General features: G+C 41.2%; 2 protein-coding genes across 3 annotated transcripts; both read left to right on the top strand.

The window, feature by feature from the left end:
* The first annotated feature begins 62 nt into the window (after positions 1 to 62).
* LOC118368363 (5'-3' exonuclease PLD4-like) lies at positions 63 to 6327 on the top strand. 2 transcript variants are annotated; one of them, XM_035752404.1, is made up of 11 exons: positions 63 to 186; positions 277 to 352; positions 516 to 688; positions 841 to 1024; positions 1105 to 1225; positions 4378 to 4505; positions 4605 to 4805; positions 5028 to 5167; positions 5289 to 5454; positions 5548 to 5644; positions 5786 to 6327. In XM_035752404.1, exons 1-11 carry the CDS (start codon positions 101 to 103, stop codon positions 5989 to 5991), a joined length of 1578 nt encoding a protein of 525 aa, XP_035608297.1. In that variant the 5' UTR covers positions 63 to 100; the 3' UTR covers positions 5992 to 6327. The 2 variants fall into 2 exon arrangements, with proteins under 2 accessions (XP_035608297.1, XP_035608298.1); XM_035752405.2 differs by having other exon boundaries at positions 94 to 186; positions 261 to 352.
* Positions 6328 to 6381: 54 nt separating this feature from the next.
* LOC118368364 (signal recognition particle 14 kDa protein-like) lies at positions 6382 to 17891 on the top strand. Its single transcript, XM_035752406.2, has 5 exons — positions 6382 to 6531; positions 6957 to 7029; positions 15254 to 15366; positions 16938 to 16970; positions 17130 to 17891. Exons 1-5 carry the CDS (start codon positions 6508 to 6510, stop codon positions 17217 to 17219), a joined length of 333 nt encoding a protein of 110 aa, XP_035608299.1. The 5' UTR covers positions 6382 to 6507; the 3' UTR covers positions 17220 to 17891.
* The last annotated feature ends 186 nt before the right edge of the window (positions 17892 to 18077 follow it).

Below are 18077 nucleotides of genomic sequence, written 5' to 3' on the forward strand. Positions count from 1 at the left end.
ATTTCCATGTTTTACAAGTCATTGTATTTATATGTCCTGATCTGTCAGAAAGAGAAATGAAAGAAAAAACAGGAACCATGTATGTTACTGTGTACAGTAAATGTCATACTTCTTAGTTTCATATCAGTTTCTGTGGATTAGAGAAAGAAACAAATCCCTTGTAGTAGACAACACCTGCTTTATTCTGTAAGTTGTTTTTGTATGTTAAATGCTGTTTAAATGTATGTTTCAAATTATATTGATGATCAATTACATTTTAGGTCTGAATTTCAACAGGATGCCAGGAACATTAGTGCCAGAGATGTCCTCTCCTTACAAGACTTTACATGATAGCTATGTTCCCAACCGAAGGGTAAGAGTTGCTTGTCAAGCATTTGTCAAACTTTTCAGTAGAATCTTATCTGTCGATACAACTGAAGTCTGTTCTAACTATTGTTCATATTTATGTTGAAATCCATTTTTTCTGTCCTCATTTCTCATAAACATCACACTTGGTTGTGTGTCCGTGCTCTCAGGGCTCAAAACGGCTTGTGTCTATAGCTGTAGTTGTGGGATGTTTGACTGCTTTGGGTGTACTGCTCTCCTTTTCTATATTGGACAAGTGCACAGAGGAAGAGCATTTCCAAAATGACAAGCTCTTCCAAGAAACAAGAACAGATCAAAATAACATTTCTGATGAGCAAAGCCGGTGAGCTTCATGTACACAAGTATACGTTTTTGCTTTAACACAATTGACAATGTAAAACTGCTGTTTTTTTCAAGGGAATTGGGTGCTTTGTTTCCCGTTTGTAATCATCCCCAAAGACTAGTAATTAAGAGGTCCTGTTGTGAATTCCTCAGAATTATCCTTGTGGAGAGCATTCCCCTGTATATGAAATATGACGACAATGCAACCTTTGGGACCCCAGTGGACAAGGCCTGGAGAGATCTCCTGTCCATGGCAACTAACCAAGTCGATGTGGTTTCCTTCTACTGGACTCTTACCGGTGATGACATCAATATGAACTCTTCCACTGACTTACCTGTGAGTTATTTTTTTTAAAGCCAGTGCAGGCAAATTCATCCCTGTAAATTTGCCTGCACTTTATCTAATGTCATCAACAGGGAAAGGACATACTGGAGCAGCTTGGAGCTTTGCCTTCCAGAAACGTATCAGTGAGGGTTGTGACGAGTATTCCCTCTATGCTGACAAACTCCACAGATCTACAAGTTCTGAGACAGAAAGGTCTGAAAACATCCCTTAAACCAGCCCTGGTCCTCCAGTAGCCCCTACAGTAGACATTTTGATTGTAACCCTGGACACACACACCTGATTCAACATGCAGACTAAAATAAAATGTATTTTTACCTTGTTTAATTAGGCAAGTCAGTTAGGAACAAATTCTTATTTACAATGGCGGCCTACCGGGGAACAGTGGGTTAACTGCATTGGTCAGGGGCAGAATGACAGATTTTTACCTTGTCAGCTCGGTGATTCGATCCTGCTACCTTTCGGTTACTGTCCCAATTCTCTAACCACTAGGCTACCTGCCGCCCCAAATCATCAAGCCCTCAATGAGTTGAGTGAGATGCATTTGTCCAGGGCTACAATGAAAATGTGTACTGTTGGGGAACTGGAGGACAATGGTTGGGAAACAAATCAAATCCAATTTTATTAGTCCTGTGTCAAATACAACGGGTGTAGGCCTTACAGTGAAATGCTTACCAACAATGCAGTTTAAAAAATATGAAAAATAATAAGATAAAAGTAACAAGTAATTAAAGAGCAGCAGTAAAATAACAATAACGAGACTATATACATGGGGTAGCGGTACAGAGTATGTGCGGGGGCACCGGTTAATCGAGGTAATTGAGGTAATATGTCCATGCAGGTAGAGTTAAAGTGACTATGCATAGATAATAAACAGAGAGTAGCAGCAGCGAAAAGAGAGGGGGGGGGGGCAGGCAATGCAAATAGTCTGGGTAGCTATTTGATTAGATGTTCAGGAGTCTTATGGCTTGGGGGTAGAAGCTGTTTAGAAGCCTCTTGGCGCTCCGGGTACTGCTTGCTGTGTGGTAGAGAGAGAACAGTCTATGACTAGGGTGGCAGGAGTCTTTGACAATTTTTAGGGCCTTCCTCTGACACCGCCTGGTATAGAGGTCCTGGATGGCAGGAAGCTTGGCCCCGGTGATGTACTGGGCCGTACGCACTACCCTCTGTAGTACCTTGTGGTCGGAGGCCGAGCAGTTGTCATACCAGGCAGTGATGCAACCAGTCAAGATGCTTTCGATGGTGCAGCTGTAGAACCTTTGGAGGATCTGAGGACCCATGCCAAATCTTTTCAGTCTCCTGAGGGGGAACAGGTTTTGTCATGTTCTCTTCACGACACTCTTGATGTGCTTGGGCCATGTTAGTTTGTTGGTGATGTGGACACCAAGGAACTTGAAGCTCTCAACCTACTCCACTACAGCCCAGTCGATGAGAATGGGGGCGTGTTCGGGCTTCCTTTTCCTGTAGTGCACAATCATCTCCTTTTGTCTTTTTTCCATTTTATTTAACCTTTATCACTTTGAGGGAGAGATTGTTGTCTTGGCACCACACGGCCAGGTCTCTGACCTCCTCTCTATAGGCTGTCTCGTCATTGTCGGTGATCAGGCCTACTACTGTTGTGTCATCATAAAACTTAATGGTGTTGGAGTCGTGCCTGGCCGTGCAGTCATGAGTGAATAGGGAGTACAGGAAGGGACTGAGCACGCACCCCCGAGGGGCCCTTGCGTTGAGGATCAGTGTGGCGGATGTGGTGTTACCTACGCTTACCACCTGGGGGCGGCCCGTCAGTAAGTCCAGGATCCAGTTTCAGAGGGAGGTGTTTAGTCCCAGGATCCTTAGCTTATTGATGAGCTTTGAGGGAACTATAGTGTTGAACGCTGAGCTGTAGTTAATGAATAACATTCTCACATAGGTGTTCCTTTTGCCCAGATGGGAAAGGGCAGTGTGGAGTGCAATAGAGATTGCATCATCTGTGGATATGTTAGGGCGGTATGCAAATTGGAGTCGGTCTAGGGTTTCTGGGATAAGGGTGTTGATGTGAGCCATGACCAGCCTTTCAAAGCACTTCATGGCTACAAACGTGAGCGCTACGGATCGGTAGTCATTTAGGCAGGTTACCTTAGTGTTCTTGGGCACTGTTAGAGGAGTTCTAAATTCCTATATGTTTTGTAGCCAAAACCAAATTCGCACTCTCTCGATTTCATTAATGAGTTGTAAATTCATTAATTATGTATGAAATAGATCGAGACCAGTCTTAAAAGTCAGGTAACAGCGTTTATTACAAGAGAGCACTGGGTACATACACATTTCACCACAGGTTATAAACTGAAAATGACGTCAGCGTTTCCTAAATGTTCTATCTTTTCATGACACCGGTAGAGGCCCTATAGTTCTCGAGCCTTCCCTCCTCTCCTAAAGCCAAGGTCAGTCACTGTAAATCAGCATTTTAGACAGTCTGGAGTCCGTCCCTGCCATCTGGAGATCATTCATTTGTACAAAGGAACAGACCTTCATTGTTACTAAACTCCTGACTATATTATATACAATTGGGAATGGGAGCAAGAGAGAAAATTCATATATGTACAGTACATAATAGCATTTGGACTAGTCAGTTCTGATTGGAATGTATACATAATTAGTCATTTCAACTATAATTTCCTCCAACAGGCACAGAGACTATGGTGGTCTGCTTAAAACATTTTGGTATTACAGATTTCGGGCAGGGAGAGGTTCAAAATGTCAGTGAAGGCACTTGCCAATTGGTCAGCTCATGCTCGCAGTACACATCCTGGTAATCCGTCTGGCCCTGCGGCCTTGTGAATGTTGACCTGTTTGAAGGTCTAATTCACATCGGCTGCGGAGAGCGTGATCACAGTCATCCGGAACAGCTGGTGCTCTCATGCATGTTTCAATGTTATTTGCCTCGAAGCGAGCATAGAAGTCGTTTAGCTTGTCTGGTAGGCTCGTGTCATTGGGCAGCTCTCAGCTGTGCTTCCCTTTGTAGTATGTAATGGTTTGCAAGCCCTGCCACATCCGACCAGCGTCGGAGCCGGTGTAGTATGTATGATTCAATCTTAGTCCTGTATTGACGCTTTGTCTGTTTGATGGAGGGCATAGCGGGATTCTTATAAGCTTCCAGGTTATAGTCCCACTCCTTGAAAGCGGCAGCTCTAGCCTTTTAGCTCAGTGCGGATGTTGCCTGTAATCCATGGCTTCTGGTTGGGGTTTGTACGTACGGTCACTGTGGCGACGACGTCATCGATGCACTTGTTTATGAAGCCAGTGTACCTTGTATATTATCCTACTGTATTTGAATCTTTAAATGTAATTTCATTGGTTTTCTGTAGGAGTCCAAGTAAGAAAGGTGCACTTTGGGCGTTTGACTGGGGGTGTACTCCACAGCAAGTTCTGGATTGTTGATAGGAGACACATATTCCTAGGAAGTGCCAACATGGATTGGAGGGCTCTTACACAGGTAAAGGTCTAGTGATGATATAGTAGACTTACCTTTGAATACTCCACTCGCTTTGCTCCTACATGTGTCATGACAGGTAACAATGCACTATCATCTTAGGTTAAGGAACTGGGAGTGGTGATCTACAACTGCTCCAGTCTGGCTGAAGACCTCCAAAAGATATTTGAGTCCTACTGGGTGATGGGTCATCTCAACAGCTCCATCCCAGACCCTTGGCCCTCCAAATATGACACTGCCATCAACAAAGAGCATCCCTTGCTGCTGAAGGCTGATAATGTTTCAAGCAAAATCTATATTACAGTGAGTCCCTTCTGTTTCACTTCCCCATTCTGTGCTTTGAGGGCCCAGATCATAAAACCAATAGCATCTGAATAAAACCTGAAAGAATTAAAGAGCGTGCCCATTGTCCAACACATAACAGGTTGAATGGAGATTTCTTTCTCATCTAATGACCATCACATCCCAGTTCTACTCCTCACATACCTCTTTCTTCCCATGGCATGTCTGCCCTCTCTCTCCCAGGGTTCTCCTCCCTCTTTCTGCCCAACATCTCGGACTCAGGACCTGAATGCCATCCTCTCAGTGATATCAGGGGCGCAGCACTTCATTGATGTGGCAGTCATGGAGTATTTTCCCACCACACGCTTCATACACCCTCAAAGGTGAACCTACTGTCCTACCAGGCTCATAGCATTTTTCAATACGCCCTTGAGTTTTACTTACAACTCTCCCTTCCAGTTTTATTGTTAGATTAATTTAATCAACCTCTAATTCATCCTTTAGGTACTGGCCGGCCATTGATGATGCATTAAAGAGAGCTGCTTTTGAGCGGAATGTTAAGGTCCGTCTGCTGGTCAGCTGTGGACGTGATTCTGATCCAGCCATGCTACCTTTCCTTCAGTCTCTAGCCTCCCTGAATTACCCTGCCCATAACATCAGCATTCAAGTGGTAGGAAGACACATATAGCCTACTGGTATTATTATTCAACCATGTGGTTGTCTTCCTTTCTGTACTGTAATGCCAGATTGTCCTCTTTTTCAGAAACTGTCCATTGTGCCAGTAGGGAACCAGTCAGAGATTCCCTACTCCAGAGTAAACCATAATAAATACATGGTGACTGATAGAGTGGCATATATTGGTAAGTGTTAGACAGGCCTACAGTAGATTTATCAGAAAATAGTTTAATATGATGCTACTTTATTGTGAACAGACACAGTTGTATATATGAAGGCATTACATGTAATGAGCAGCCTGAATTACAAATCCTTCTGCCCTTCAGGGACGTCTAACTGGTCTGCTGACTACTTCAACACCACAGCTGGAGTGGGGCTGGTGGTTTCCCAACACACACCAAACTGGCCCTGGGGGACCCAGGCTCTGCAGGGGCAGCTCAGAGCAGTGTTTGACAGGGACTGGCACTCTCAGTTTACTGTATGTTTTGCTGACTTGGGCCATCACCCTGATTGTGCACTCTCAAAAGGATAGGTGCTTTGACTACCATCCATACACGTAGCTAGAACAATGTTTACTTTAAGCATGGCTTAGGGAAATAACAGTAAGCCTGTTTGGCTGCTTTTTCTAGCCTTGGGTTGTTTCTATAAGGGACGTTGCAAATGAACACATGATTTGCATCATTTGTTAGGCCACTTGTTACCTTTTTTCCTACTGAAAATGTACTTTTGGAATGTTTCATACTTCACTGTGTTACCTTTCACAAGCTGATAAATGCAGTTTCGTGATGTACTTTATTGCTCATTATTTTTGCAACGAAATTGTATTATACAAGTTCATTAATTTGAAATAAAGGCAGCAAAAGACTGAGCTCTGTCTAGTTTATTCAAGGGTTTGTGTTTTTTTCCTCTACACTAGATGGCGGTAATGTAAATTATTCAGGGTGTACTTTGTAAGTTGAAAGGTCACGGAGCAGAATTTCATGTTGTAGTACGTGTGCTTCTGACAGGCTAGCCAGCTAGCTGAAGTTACAGAATTGCAGTGGGAATCATGGTACTACTTGAAAACGACTCGGTATGATAGAAAGCTCCATCGACTAATGTAGTACATCTTAGTTAGATACTGTCTCTATTAGAAGACTGGTTTAGTTTGATAAGTATTCTGCATTGGCATAAGTGGGAAATAAACCACGTCTGCCTGCAAGCTTGCATTTGCTAACTATTCGTTTGGATTGCTTCTGTGGTCAACTTTATAGAATAAGAAATACTGGACAAGTTTTTATTTAGAAGTAGCTAGCAAGATAGCTAGGTCGTAGAGAGTGAGTTCGAAAAGATATATCTGACGTTACACACACACATGGATATATGTCGGCGAGTTAGGTAGCTAACGTTAGCTCATTAGACAGCTGGCTAGTATTAACATAACGTTACATACAAGCTACCACCACAGTTGATAACACTGTTAACGAACCTAAATTACATCTGATTATTTTCCTCTAGTTTTTGACGGAGCTGACACGGCTGTTCCAGAAATGCAGGACCACAGGCAGTGTTGCCATCACGTTAAAGAAATGTAAGTGCTCAGATCTTGTCAACTGTGACTTAACGTTATTTGGTGGCCGAGTTTATCCTTCAGTTCTTCCAGGAAATGTTCATATTAGGCCTATATCCTCTTTTGAGCTCAACCTCAGAGGTTTACATTTACAGTGATATTTATGTATACATTTTATTTAACTTTTAGCAGCTTTTTTTTTTACAAGCAAACATGCATAGACAAAAACAATATACTTAAAGCAGCAATATGTTACTTTTTGGGCGTCTCCACCAAATTCACACACAAATGTGAGTTATAGAGCTATCATTCTCATTGAACGCAAGTCTCTGAGAAACGGTAGATATGTTGTGTGCTATTTCTATGCTTCCTGTTAAGTAACATTTTTGCCTCTTACTTTCAGTTTTGTACACCAGCTTTAAACAGCTGAAAATACAATGTTTTTGGTTATGGAAAATATATTTCAGAGTGGTTTAGACAGTAAAATGATACTCTATAACTTGCTTGTTTTGTAAAGCAAACTATTATAATTTTAGCAACCATGAAATTGCGTAGCGATTCTGCATAGTGCATATTTAACATGCATACCTTTTTTTAGGGCTGACCCCAATTAGTCGACGGGTCTATTGTTTGGCTGTTGGTCGACGGGGATTTTTTTAGTCGAGCAGTAGCAAATATATATTTTTATGGCACAAGACGCCTGTCTGATTCGCGCCCATCTCAGTGAACAAATCCATTGCTGAGGCCAGGTGGATGGCACAGTCCAAGGTCTGTAAGGCTAAAATGCACGTCTCACCCCAGATATTACTCTACTGCCAATTTGTGCACGTTCATTATTTCATAACTTAATTGTGTGAATTGTTTGCCTTGATTGTTAGTGTATCAATTCCCCCATTGCATATATCATCAGTAATAGTTTATATTTACTGTTAATTTGTCATCTACAGTTTTTGTTTGGTTATGGTAATTTATGTTAATACATTCAATATATTATTATTATTCCAGTCTTTTACCATGATCATTGTCAGAGTGGACATGTTGTTTGAAGAGCACACAATGACACTAATGAGCTGTGGAGTTTCTCAAAGTAATGTTTTCTTAACCTCAAACAGCAAGCAAACAAAGTCTGTTTTTACATACATTGAGAATGACAATAGTTGAAAAATCTTTCCAGGGCTTACTGGCGCGGGAAACTCTGAGGGCCCAGAATATTTTATAAATTGCAAGTTTGCTAGCTTGAACTTCTGGCTGGAGCCAAGTTGATAGTTGATACAATGTTTCAAGTTCGTTGCAGAAAGGCCATGTGTAGCCAATATTTAGGATATTTTCTACCTGCAGGCTGCAGTATTTTTATTTGTTGCTTTGTGTAGGCTATTTTTTACATAGTTGGCAATATAAGTTACTTTTTGGGTTTGTATCATTTTTATTTACATTTGGATAGAATTTTGATTAACCACATGACAATGATTTTTAGATATGAAGACGTTATTATAAATTAAATGAAACTGTTCCACGAAATTGTGCATAAGAAAACCATAAGTGGCACGCAGATCGGTAGGCATTCCACATGAGAAAGGTTACCAACTCCTCGTGTAGCCTATTAACGCCATCTTCAGGATATTAACTGTTGTGAAAGCCAGTAGGACCTGAAGGAGAATAGTCGGGGTTAGGTTAAGGTTTTTCGCTTCTGGTTATCTTGATCTCTGGCTCCCTCTTGAGTCATTTGTGTTGTATTTCATCAGACAAGCGTATATTTGATTTAATTAAAACACATAGGGTGTGTCTATATATGGAAAAATACATTGTAAAACATTTCTACCAATCAATTGGTCGGCTTTCGGTCACACAATCTATTTTTTTGTCTGGGACAGCCGTAATACCTTTCCACCTAGATGTATAACATCACATATGTTCAGACCCAAATGTCCCCAACGTATCCACACCCAATGTTGTTTCTAATACTTTTAAGACTACCTCATATTACTTTTTATATTGTGTTATGTTGTTTCTGTTTGTTGACAGACTTTTTTCAATATTTAAATAATAAAGCATTTGATTCTTCCATTCTCTCAACATTGGAGTATCATTTAACTTCCAGTATTTAAGTAATAGCTTCTTCGATATAAGTGACACCCAATGGTTTGGACAATATTGTTTATCTCACCACACTCCCATATGCCATGTCTTGAAAACTGCCGATAACACAGATTAAACGTACATTTACATTGTAAAACTTCCTACAGCCAGCTTTCTAATTCTGCTCATATCTTTTGGTCTTTATAACACTCCCAGAATGCATTCATTATTGAGTCATTGTTAGTTTTACACTTACGACATGACTTTGCCATGGTGCTGTATAATTTGAATTTTGTCTCTTGTATAATACATTCTATACATTAATTTATACTGGGTTAGCCACATTTTTGTTAACGGTAATGTAGTTTGAATATAACAAACACTCCCTACATCTTGTGCCAATATCAGTTATTTTTATTTGTTGGTTCCAATAGCTTACATTTATTTCTAAAGTATCTTTTAGAGTATGTTTTTCTGATTCAAATAGGATTCCCTCAATTTTGCTCTGATGTCCCAATTTTGACCTGAAAGCTTATGTGAAATATAACTTTTATGTTGCATACAGTATATTTGATAATGTCTACATTGGTCAGTCCAAAATTGCTTTTTAATTCTGGCAGGGAAATATTTATTTACTTTTACCACATCATTTACGGTTTCTATGCCTTTAGTAGTCCATGTGAGTCAATTTATCAGTGGATTCTGAAAAGCTATCCAAGAATTGTTCCATAGTGGTGTGTTTTTAGGCAGTAATATTGGTTCTTTGTACAATCTGTTTAATTTTCTTCCATGTTATAGTGTTCTTAACTAAGAAGGTGTTAATGTTCTTAGCTCCATCCTTTGTGTTCCTCTTTAAATCAAATCAAACTTTATTTGCCACGTGCCAAATACAACAAGTGTAGACTTTACTGTGAAATGCTTACTTACAAGCCCTTAACCAACAGTGCCGTTCTAGAAGAATAAAGTATTTACCAACTTGGTATTTACCAGGTAAAAAGTAACCCAATAAGAATAACAAGGCGATATACAGGAGGTGGCTCTGGTACCAGTCAGTGTGCAGGGGTACAGGCTAGTTGAGGTAATCTGTACATGTAGGTGGGGGTGAAGTGACTATGCATAGGTAACAAACAAGCAGCTTCGTGGGCAATATGGTGTTGAATGCTGAGCTGTAGTCGATTAACAGCATTCTCACGTGTTCCTTTTGTCCAGGTGAGAAAGGGCGTTGTGGAGTGCAATTGAGATTGCGTCATCTGTTGGGATGGTATGCGAATTGGAATGGGTCTAGGGTGTCCGGGAGGATGCTGTTGATGTGAGTCATGACCAGCCTTTCAATGCACGTCATGGCTACCGACATGAGTGCCACGGGGTGGTAATCATTTAGGCAGGTCACCTTCGCTTCCTTGGGCACAGGGACTATGGTAGTCTATTTGAAACATGTAGGTATTACAGACTCAGTCAGGGAGAGGTTGAAAATGTCAGTGAAGACTCTTGCCAGTTGGTCCGCGGAAGCTTTAAGTACACGTCCTGGTAATCCGTCTGGCCCAGCGGCTTTGTGACTGTTGACCTGTTTAAAGGTTTTGTTCACATTAGCTACCGAGAGCGTTATCACATAGTCATCCAGAACAGCTGGTGCTCTCGTGCATGCTTCAGTGTTGCTTGCCTCAAAGCGAGCATAAAAGGCATTTAGCTCGTGTGGTAGGCTCGCGCCACTGGGCAGCTCGCGTTTGGGTTTCCCTTTGTAGTCCGTAATAGTTTTCTAGCCCTGCCACATCCGACGAGTGTCAGAGCAGGTGTAGAAGGATTAAATCTTAATCCTGTATTGACGCTTTGCTTGTTTGATGGTTAGTCTGAGGGCATAGCGGGATTTCTGAAAGTGCATGCAATTTTCACGTGCTCCACAGCAAACTGTCATAAACAAATCTCACAAGTATCAGACACCGCAAGCTCCCATCTACTATCTAAGAAAAGCAACATTTAGATTATACCATCCCTGGATAGCCACTTGGCTTAAAAACCCAAACCTAACACACTATCTGCCTGTTCATTTCCAACAATATTGCCCCTCTGTCTGTGTGGTGTGCGCTTTTGTTTATCACTCTGTGTAGCCAGTGGATGTGATAACCATCTTGTGGGTTGGCAGAAGTACTTTCCCCAAAAACATTTAAATTAAATGTTAACTGCAAAGTAGGCTTACCTGGCAGAAGTATATCATGAGAAGGAATATAATTTGTATCTATTCTTTGCTATTTGTTCACTTTGCCATGAAATGAGCAGCAGCAGCACAGAAACATCGCTATACCGGCAATTTAGACCACACATTCCTCACTCGCTAGATGTGCGATTTAAAGGGGGTTTACACTCCAATCTAAATTTATCTCAAATCTAAATGTGATTTATTCATTGACATGGACTCAGAACATCCAATTTTGTTGTTTCTCTATGAATAATTCTCATTTTAAGAGTGAAAACCCCAAAAATCTAGAACCAGGAAAGCTTAAGTTAATTTGGGAAAATATAAAGCATATTTTGGGGGGGAAATAACATTTAATAGGGCCCCCTTAATAGTTTAGTAACCATTATTGTACCAGGTATATTGACAGAACATAGTGCTCTACTTTCTCTTTTACACTAAGGACCTGGGGAAGAGTTGCAGGAGAGAGGAGAAGCGAAGAACATGCCTATTTGAAAGCTAGAGAAAAAAGAGTAGCTTATGACGGATAAATTTTTTTTAAATAGCTCTCATGCTAGAAAACGGTTGGAGACTTCTGCTGTAGATCGTTAGTTATTTTTCCTATTGCCATTACATGTTTTTCCACATTAATTTCATATCCTGAGTTTCTAGAAATATTTGTTATTAAGGGGGCATTCGTTTTCAATATTAGTCAGGTACAGTGCATTCGGAAAGTATTCAGACCCCTTAACTTTTTCCACATTTTGTTACATTACAACCTTATTGAATAAATTACATTTTTTTTTCTCCTCAATATTCACACAATACCTCATAATGACAAAGCAAAACAGGTTTTTAGACATTTTTGCAAATGTATTAAACACACTGAAATATTACATTTACATAATTATTCAGACCCTTTACTCCGTACTTTGTTGAAGCACCTTTGGCAGCGATTACAGCCTCGGTTCTTGTTGGGTATAAGGTTGCACATTTTGAGGAATATTCAGAGGTGGAAACTTTCCGATAGACTTTACGGAAATATATGCAAATTAATATTAATAACATTTATATGTAGATGTTTTTTGCATTTTATATATTTACCATATCATATGGAGACAGAAACAAAAACCTCTTCCCTTATCATAAGTAGACATAATTGCAAATGATGAAATCCTTCCAATTGAAATAAAATAAACATTTTGAATTGAACTTTAATTAAATTAGTTTACTCTTCACATGGGATAATTTCACTGAACAACAAAGGAAATGGATATTGAATGATCCCCAATGATCCATCGCATCTCCCCAGAACATTTTCAATATCTGTAAAATGATAGTCTAGAAACTACATTTTTGGTTGTCTTTCTCTCCGGCTTCCATGTCTTCATCCTGGACCTCCTCAATGTCCACCTATGGAACATCAGACTGAGGCCTTATCTTCACTGTGACTTTCCAACCTTGTTATGGATGGCTTGTTGTCAGGCCCAAAAAGCCTCTTATTTGCCCAGATGGCCACCAATTTTTCCACCCTTGTATTGGTCAGCCTGTTGTGTGCTTTGGTGTGTGTGTGTGTTCCCAAACAAGGGCCAGTTGTGCTCTGAGGTGGCTGATGTTGGTGGGATTTGAAGGATGATGGAGGCTACAGGGGAAAGAGCCTCAGATCCACAAAGTCCCTTCCACCAGGTGGCTGATGAGATATGTTGGCACCACTGCCATATTGCATCTCCATCCCAAAGCCTTTGCTTGGAAGTGTACTTCGCCAGACTGCCAAGAACCTTGCCCTCATCCAGGCCAAGGTGGCGAGACACGGTAGTGTTGACACCATCGACCTTGTTGATCTCTGCACCAGAGAGGATGCTCTTGCCAGCATATGTAGTCTGCGGCGTGTATGGGCTTCAGGCAGAAGTCTTCATGTTTTCTTTTGTATTTCAGAACTGCAGTTTATTCTGCTTGGAGCAACCGTGATGTGGGCAGGGCAGGAAGGATTTATTCTCTTACATCTGCAAGCAGAGTCTGAACATCAGACAGGATAGTATTGTCTCCCTCAATCTGTGCAATGGCTACTGCTATAGATTTCAGGCTGCTTTTACCACTCTCTCCCAAAATACATCATCCAGGAGGATCCTCTTGATGGGGAAGTCCATATCGGCAGACTGTGATATGGCCATTTCTTGACGAGACTCCTTCCCCTACAGGAGACTGTCAAACATGATGACAACATGTTGCTGGGCAGCTTCAATGTGGTGCTCTTATTCTTCTCACTTTGCTTGGTGAGGTAGATTGCTGCTATAACTTGATGACCCTTCACATACCTAACCATTTTCTTGGCTCTCGTGTAGAGCGTATCCAATGTTTTCAGTGCCATGATGTCCTTGAAGAGCAGATTCAGTGCATGAGAAGCACAGCCAATCGGTGTGACGTGAGGGTTGGACTCCACTTTAGACGAAGCAGCCTTCATGTTCCAGCATTGTCTGTCACCAGTGCAAATACATGCTGTGGTCAAAGGTCGTCGACTGCCTTCAGCACATCTGCAATTTAGTGACCGGTGTGTCTGTTGTCCCTTGTCTGTGCTCTTGTAGATTACTGGTTGAGGGGTGGAGATGTAGTTAATTATTCCTTGCCCACGAACATTCGACCACCCATCAGAGATGATTGCAATACAGTCTGCTTTCTCTATGATTTGCTTGACTTTCTCTTTAACTCTGCATCCAGCAAATTAGTAGATAAAGCACGTTTGGTTGGAGGGGTGTATGCTGGGCGAAGAACATTCAGAAATCTCTTCCAATACACATTGCCTGTGAGCATCAGAGGTGAACCAATTGCATACACAGCTTGAGCAAAACATTCATCAGTATGACTATGTTCCACCATTGAGTCCAAAAAACTTCTGATTCCAGGAGGACCATGAGCTGTTGCTATCGTAAGGTGTCTGATTCATCCTTTTCACCTCGAATAGAAGTAGATGGACTTTTGTCAGAGGTTGCTTGTTGTGAGCGCCGAGGGAACTTTATGTACTTGGCCAGATGATTCTGCATCTTTGTTGCATTTGTCACATATGATTTGGCACAGTATTTGCAAATGTACACAGCTTTTCCTTCTACATTATCTGCATTGAAATGGCTCCACACATCAGATAGAGCCTGTGGAATTTTCCTGTAAAGATTAGGAAAAAAATTGTTAAAAAATCCCAAATACAATTCCAAGTAGAGATAAATAGTTAAGCAGTTAAACAACTCCTTTGTAAGATAAATGTTTTAAAATGAAACATGTATGGAAACAGGTGAGTTAACACCCCTCAACTTACCAGAAAGCATGTAGTCCTTGGCTCAAAATTCTAAACCTGTATTTGCTTTGTCATTATGGGGTATGTACTGTATTTTTGCTTTTGGATATTTATATATTTGAATTGAATGTATTATTTCAGCTGGGAAGTTTGAATGGTTCCAAGGACGACCAAAAGCATTTTTTGCATCAACAGCCATTGAGAAATCTACATCTTTTTGCGTATTGTATTATACTGAGAAATGTTCTTGTATTTTGTGTCTATGTTTAATAAACACTGTTTGATTAATATGTATCAAATCTGGGAATACTTTTGCTATTCTGTTGCCCTTGAGTTTAATCATTTTATTGTTGCATTTTTTTTTAAATGTATGGGTCTAATCTGTTGAACTCCAGAATTGACTGGTTTTAATATAACTGAAGTAACTGTTTGATACATGAACCTAGGAAGTACTGAATTGAGTGACATGAGTTGTTATTTACGTAAATAGAGACGCTACCATGTCCCAAAATATAAAATACAATTCTATGGGAAAGCTGTCCATCCCCGGTGCTTTTCTCAGTGCAAATGTTTTAATTGTGTAATTTTTTTTTCATTTCTTGTGACTATCTGCTGGTAGTTGCTTCAGGGTTATTGAATCTAAGGCTGTCTGATCAGTCCAACTACAGTGAGTAATCCTGTTGACCTGTAGTTTGTTGTCATGAACTTTACAGATGACGGGAGAACCAAACCAGTCCCCAGAAAAGGCCACCCAGAGAGTTATGAACCAGCAGACAACAAGTGTCTACTCAGAGCGTCAGACGGCAAGAAGAAAATCAGCACAGTGGTCAGTCTACAACATGTGGCAAAGAAGTGATTTATGATGGTTTGGTTGATTTTTAGAATAAAATCTTTTTCTTACCTAGTCAGGCAATTAGTCCATACATCTCTACTTAGTATTTAGCCAGACTAGATTCAGACTCCACGCTTGCGTACAGCTGCACTGGGGTCGGACAGACTTCCTGTTTCGATTAAGACACTGTGGAACCGGTGCGAGAGTGCTTGTTTTTCAGGAACCTGCCCTTTTCGTCCTCATGCTCGGTTGCATAAGCCACAGCCATTTTGTAATGACAGTGTCAGCCAATCAGCTCCTTTGTTGTTCAATGCGACGTGCCATTCCATAATGGTTGCTGTGGCTACTGCTAGCTAGCATGAGGATGAAAACAGCAGTTACTTCAAAACGTACCATTTCTGAGCGCAACGCAATTTCACATCCCTGGGTTGAGGTGTGATTTCTGAGCCGGATCTGCGGTGGCTTAATGTAAACAGCAAGCCTATCCGACCCCAGTGCAGCTGTAAGCAAGCGTAGGGTCGGAATCTATGTTGTCCATTGCTCTTGGGTGTTCTGACATCAAATCAAAGTTTATTTGTCACGTGCGCCAAATACAACAGTTGTAGACTTACAGGCTCTAACCAATAGTGCAAAAAAAGGTATTAGGTAAACAATAGGTAGGTAAAGAAATAGAACAACAGTAAAAAGACAGGCTATATACAGTAGCGAGGCTATAAAAGTAGCAAGGCTACATACAGACGGTTAGGCTGATTGAGGTAGTATGTACATGTAGATATGGTTAAAGTGACTATGCATATATGATGAATAGAGAGTAGCAGTAGCGTAAAATAGGGGTTGGTGGGTGGGACAATGCAGATAGCCCGGTTAGCCAATGTGCGGGAGCACTGGTTGGTCGGCCCAATTTGAGGTAGTTTGTTCATGAATGTATAGTTAAAGTGACTATGCATATATGATAAACAGAGCGTAGCAGCAGTGTAAAAAGAGGGGTTGGGGGGGGCACACAATGCAAATAGTCCAGGTAGCCATTTGATTACCTGTTCAGGAGTCTTATGGCTTGGGAGTAAAAACTGTTGAGAAGCCTTTTTGTCCTAGACTTGGCACTCCGGTACCGCCTGCCATGCGGTAGTAGAGGGAACAGTCTATGATTGGGGTGGCTGGGGTCTTTGACAGTTTTAGGGCCTTCCTCTGACACTGCCTGGTGTAGAGGTCCTGTATGGCAGGCAGCCACTGTTGTGTCATCTGCAAACTTAAGGATGGGGTTGGCCATGCAGTCTTGAGTGAACAGGGGGTACAGGAGGGGACTGAGCATGCTCCCCTGGGGAACTCCAGTATTGAGGATCAGCGTGGCAGATGTGGTGCTGCCTACCCTCACCACCTGGGTGTGGCCCGTCAGGAAGTCCAGGATCCAGTTGCAGAGGGAGTTGTTTAGTCCCAGGATCCTTAGCTTAGTGATTAGCTTTGAGGGTACTATGATGTTGAACTCTAACTTCGCTGTTGAAATAAATCCATATTATTTGCTATACCTTGCAGACAGTAGTGCTAATCAGTTTTCCTTTTATCGCCAGGTTAGCACCAAAGAAGTAATCAAGTTCCAGATGGTAGGTACTGACATTGTGGTATGGTTTTTGTAACAAATGCATCACTGGAGCACTGAATGCACATTGTCTTGTTTGACTAGATCTATGTAATGCTAAAAATGATTTAGCAAATAATTTAAACACGTTCCTCTTGACAAACTCCTCTTTTCAACTTGTCAGGCATACTCTAACCTCCTGAGAGCACATATGGACGGCCTTAAGAAGAAAGACAAGAAAAGCAAAAGCAAGAAAACCAAAGCCACCCAATGAGCAACAGACTCTTTCATAGCATACTGGCGGAACCCAGACTTGCCTGTACCACCTCCAAACACTCGTAACTATCATCTCTACCCCCATCCTTCCTGCTGCTGGCTGCGGCCCACAATCTTCCACCTGGGGACTGCTTTGACAGCATGCCATTGTTTACACAGCAGTGTCTCCTCCCTGGCCAGTGAATGGTATCGGGATGAAGGGAGCGTTGAGGAGTTTAACACTCAGAGGATACTATAAGTGAGCTGCCTTTTTAGATCAACCCCCCCACCCCCATGTCAACATCTCTGGCTTGGATCCAAGTTACACAGAGAGCTGCATCGTTTATGTAGTCACGGAAAGGATGGAGCGTGTTGATAAAATGCCTTTCAAATCGTTTTCATTTTAACTACTACCTATTTAGTCATTTCGGTTTGCATGCATCAATTTGATTACATGTTCACTAAAGTTCTGATTTACTTTCCAACTGGACCTTGTCTTAACCATTTATGGATAGATGATTAAATGTGTAACTATATACTAACTACGAGTGAAGCTGCCAAATACATTTGTTAGGGTTGGGGCTGAATGTTTCTTTTGCCCTTCGGGAAATGTTAGATTATTATATTTTATGGTGGAAAGTGAGATACAGAATTGTTTTTGTTTTTACTTAAGAAGAAATTATTAAATGGGTGAGTTCCTTATTGGTCCAATTAGTTCTTCGTCACTCATGTGTCCACTTAATGAAGGTGGCAAATTCATAGTTGTAAGCTAAGCTGTAAAGCGAGGATCCAAAAGTTAGCTGACACATTGTAAGACCTCTATTGTACTGTTGTATTATCAATTCAAATGCAGAAAAGCTGCAGCCTCTTAATTTTT

Source organism: Oncorhynchus keta, chromosome 35 (genome assembly GCF_023373465.1).
Source record: "Oncorhynchus keta strain PuntledgeMale-10-30-2019 chromosome 35, Oket_V2, whole genome shotgun sequence".
NCBI classification, from domain to species: domain Eukaryota; kingdom Metazoa; phylum Chordata; class Actinopteri; order Salmoniformes; family Salmonidae; genus Oncorhynchus; species Oncorhynchus keta.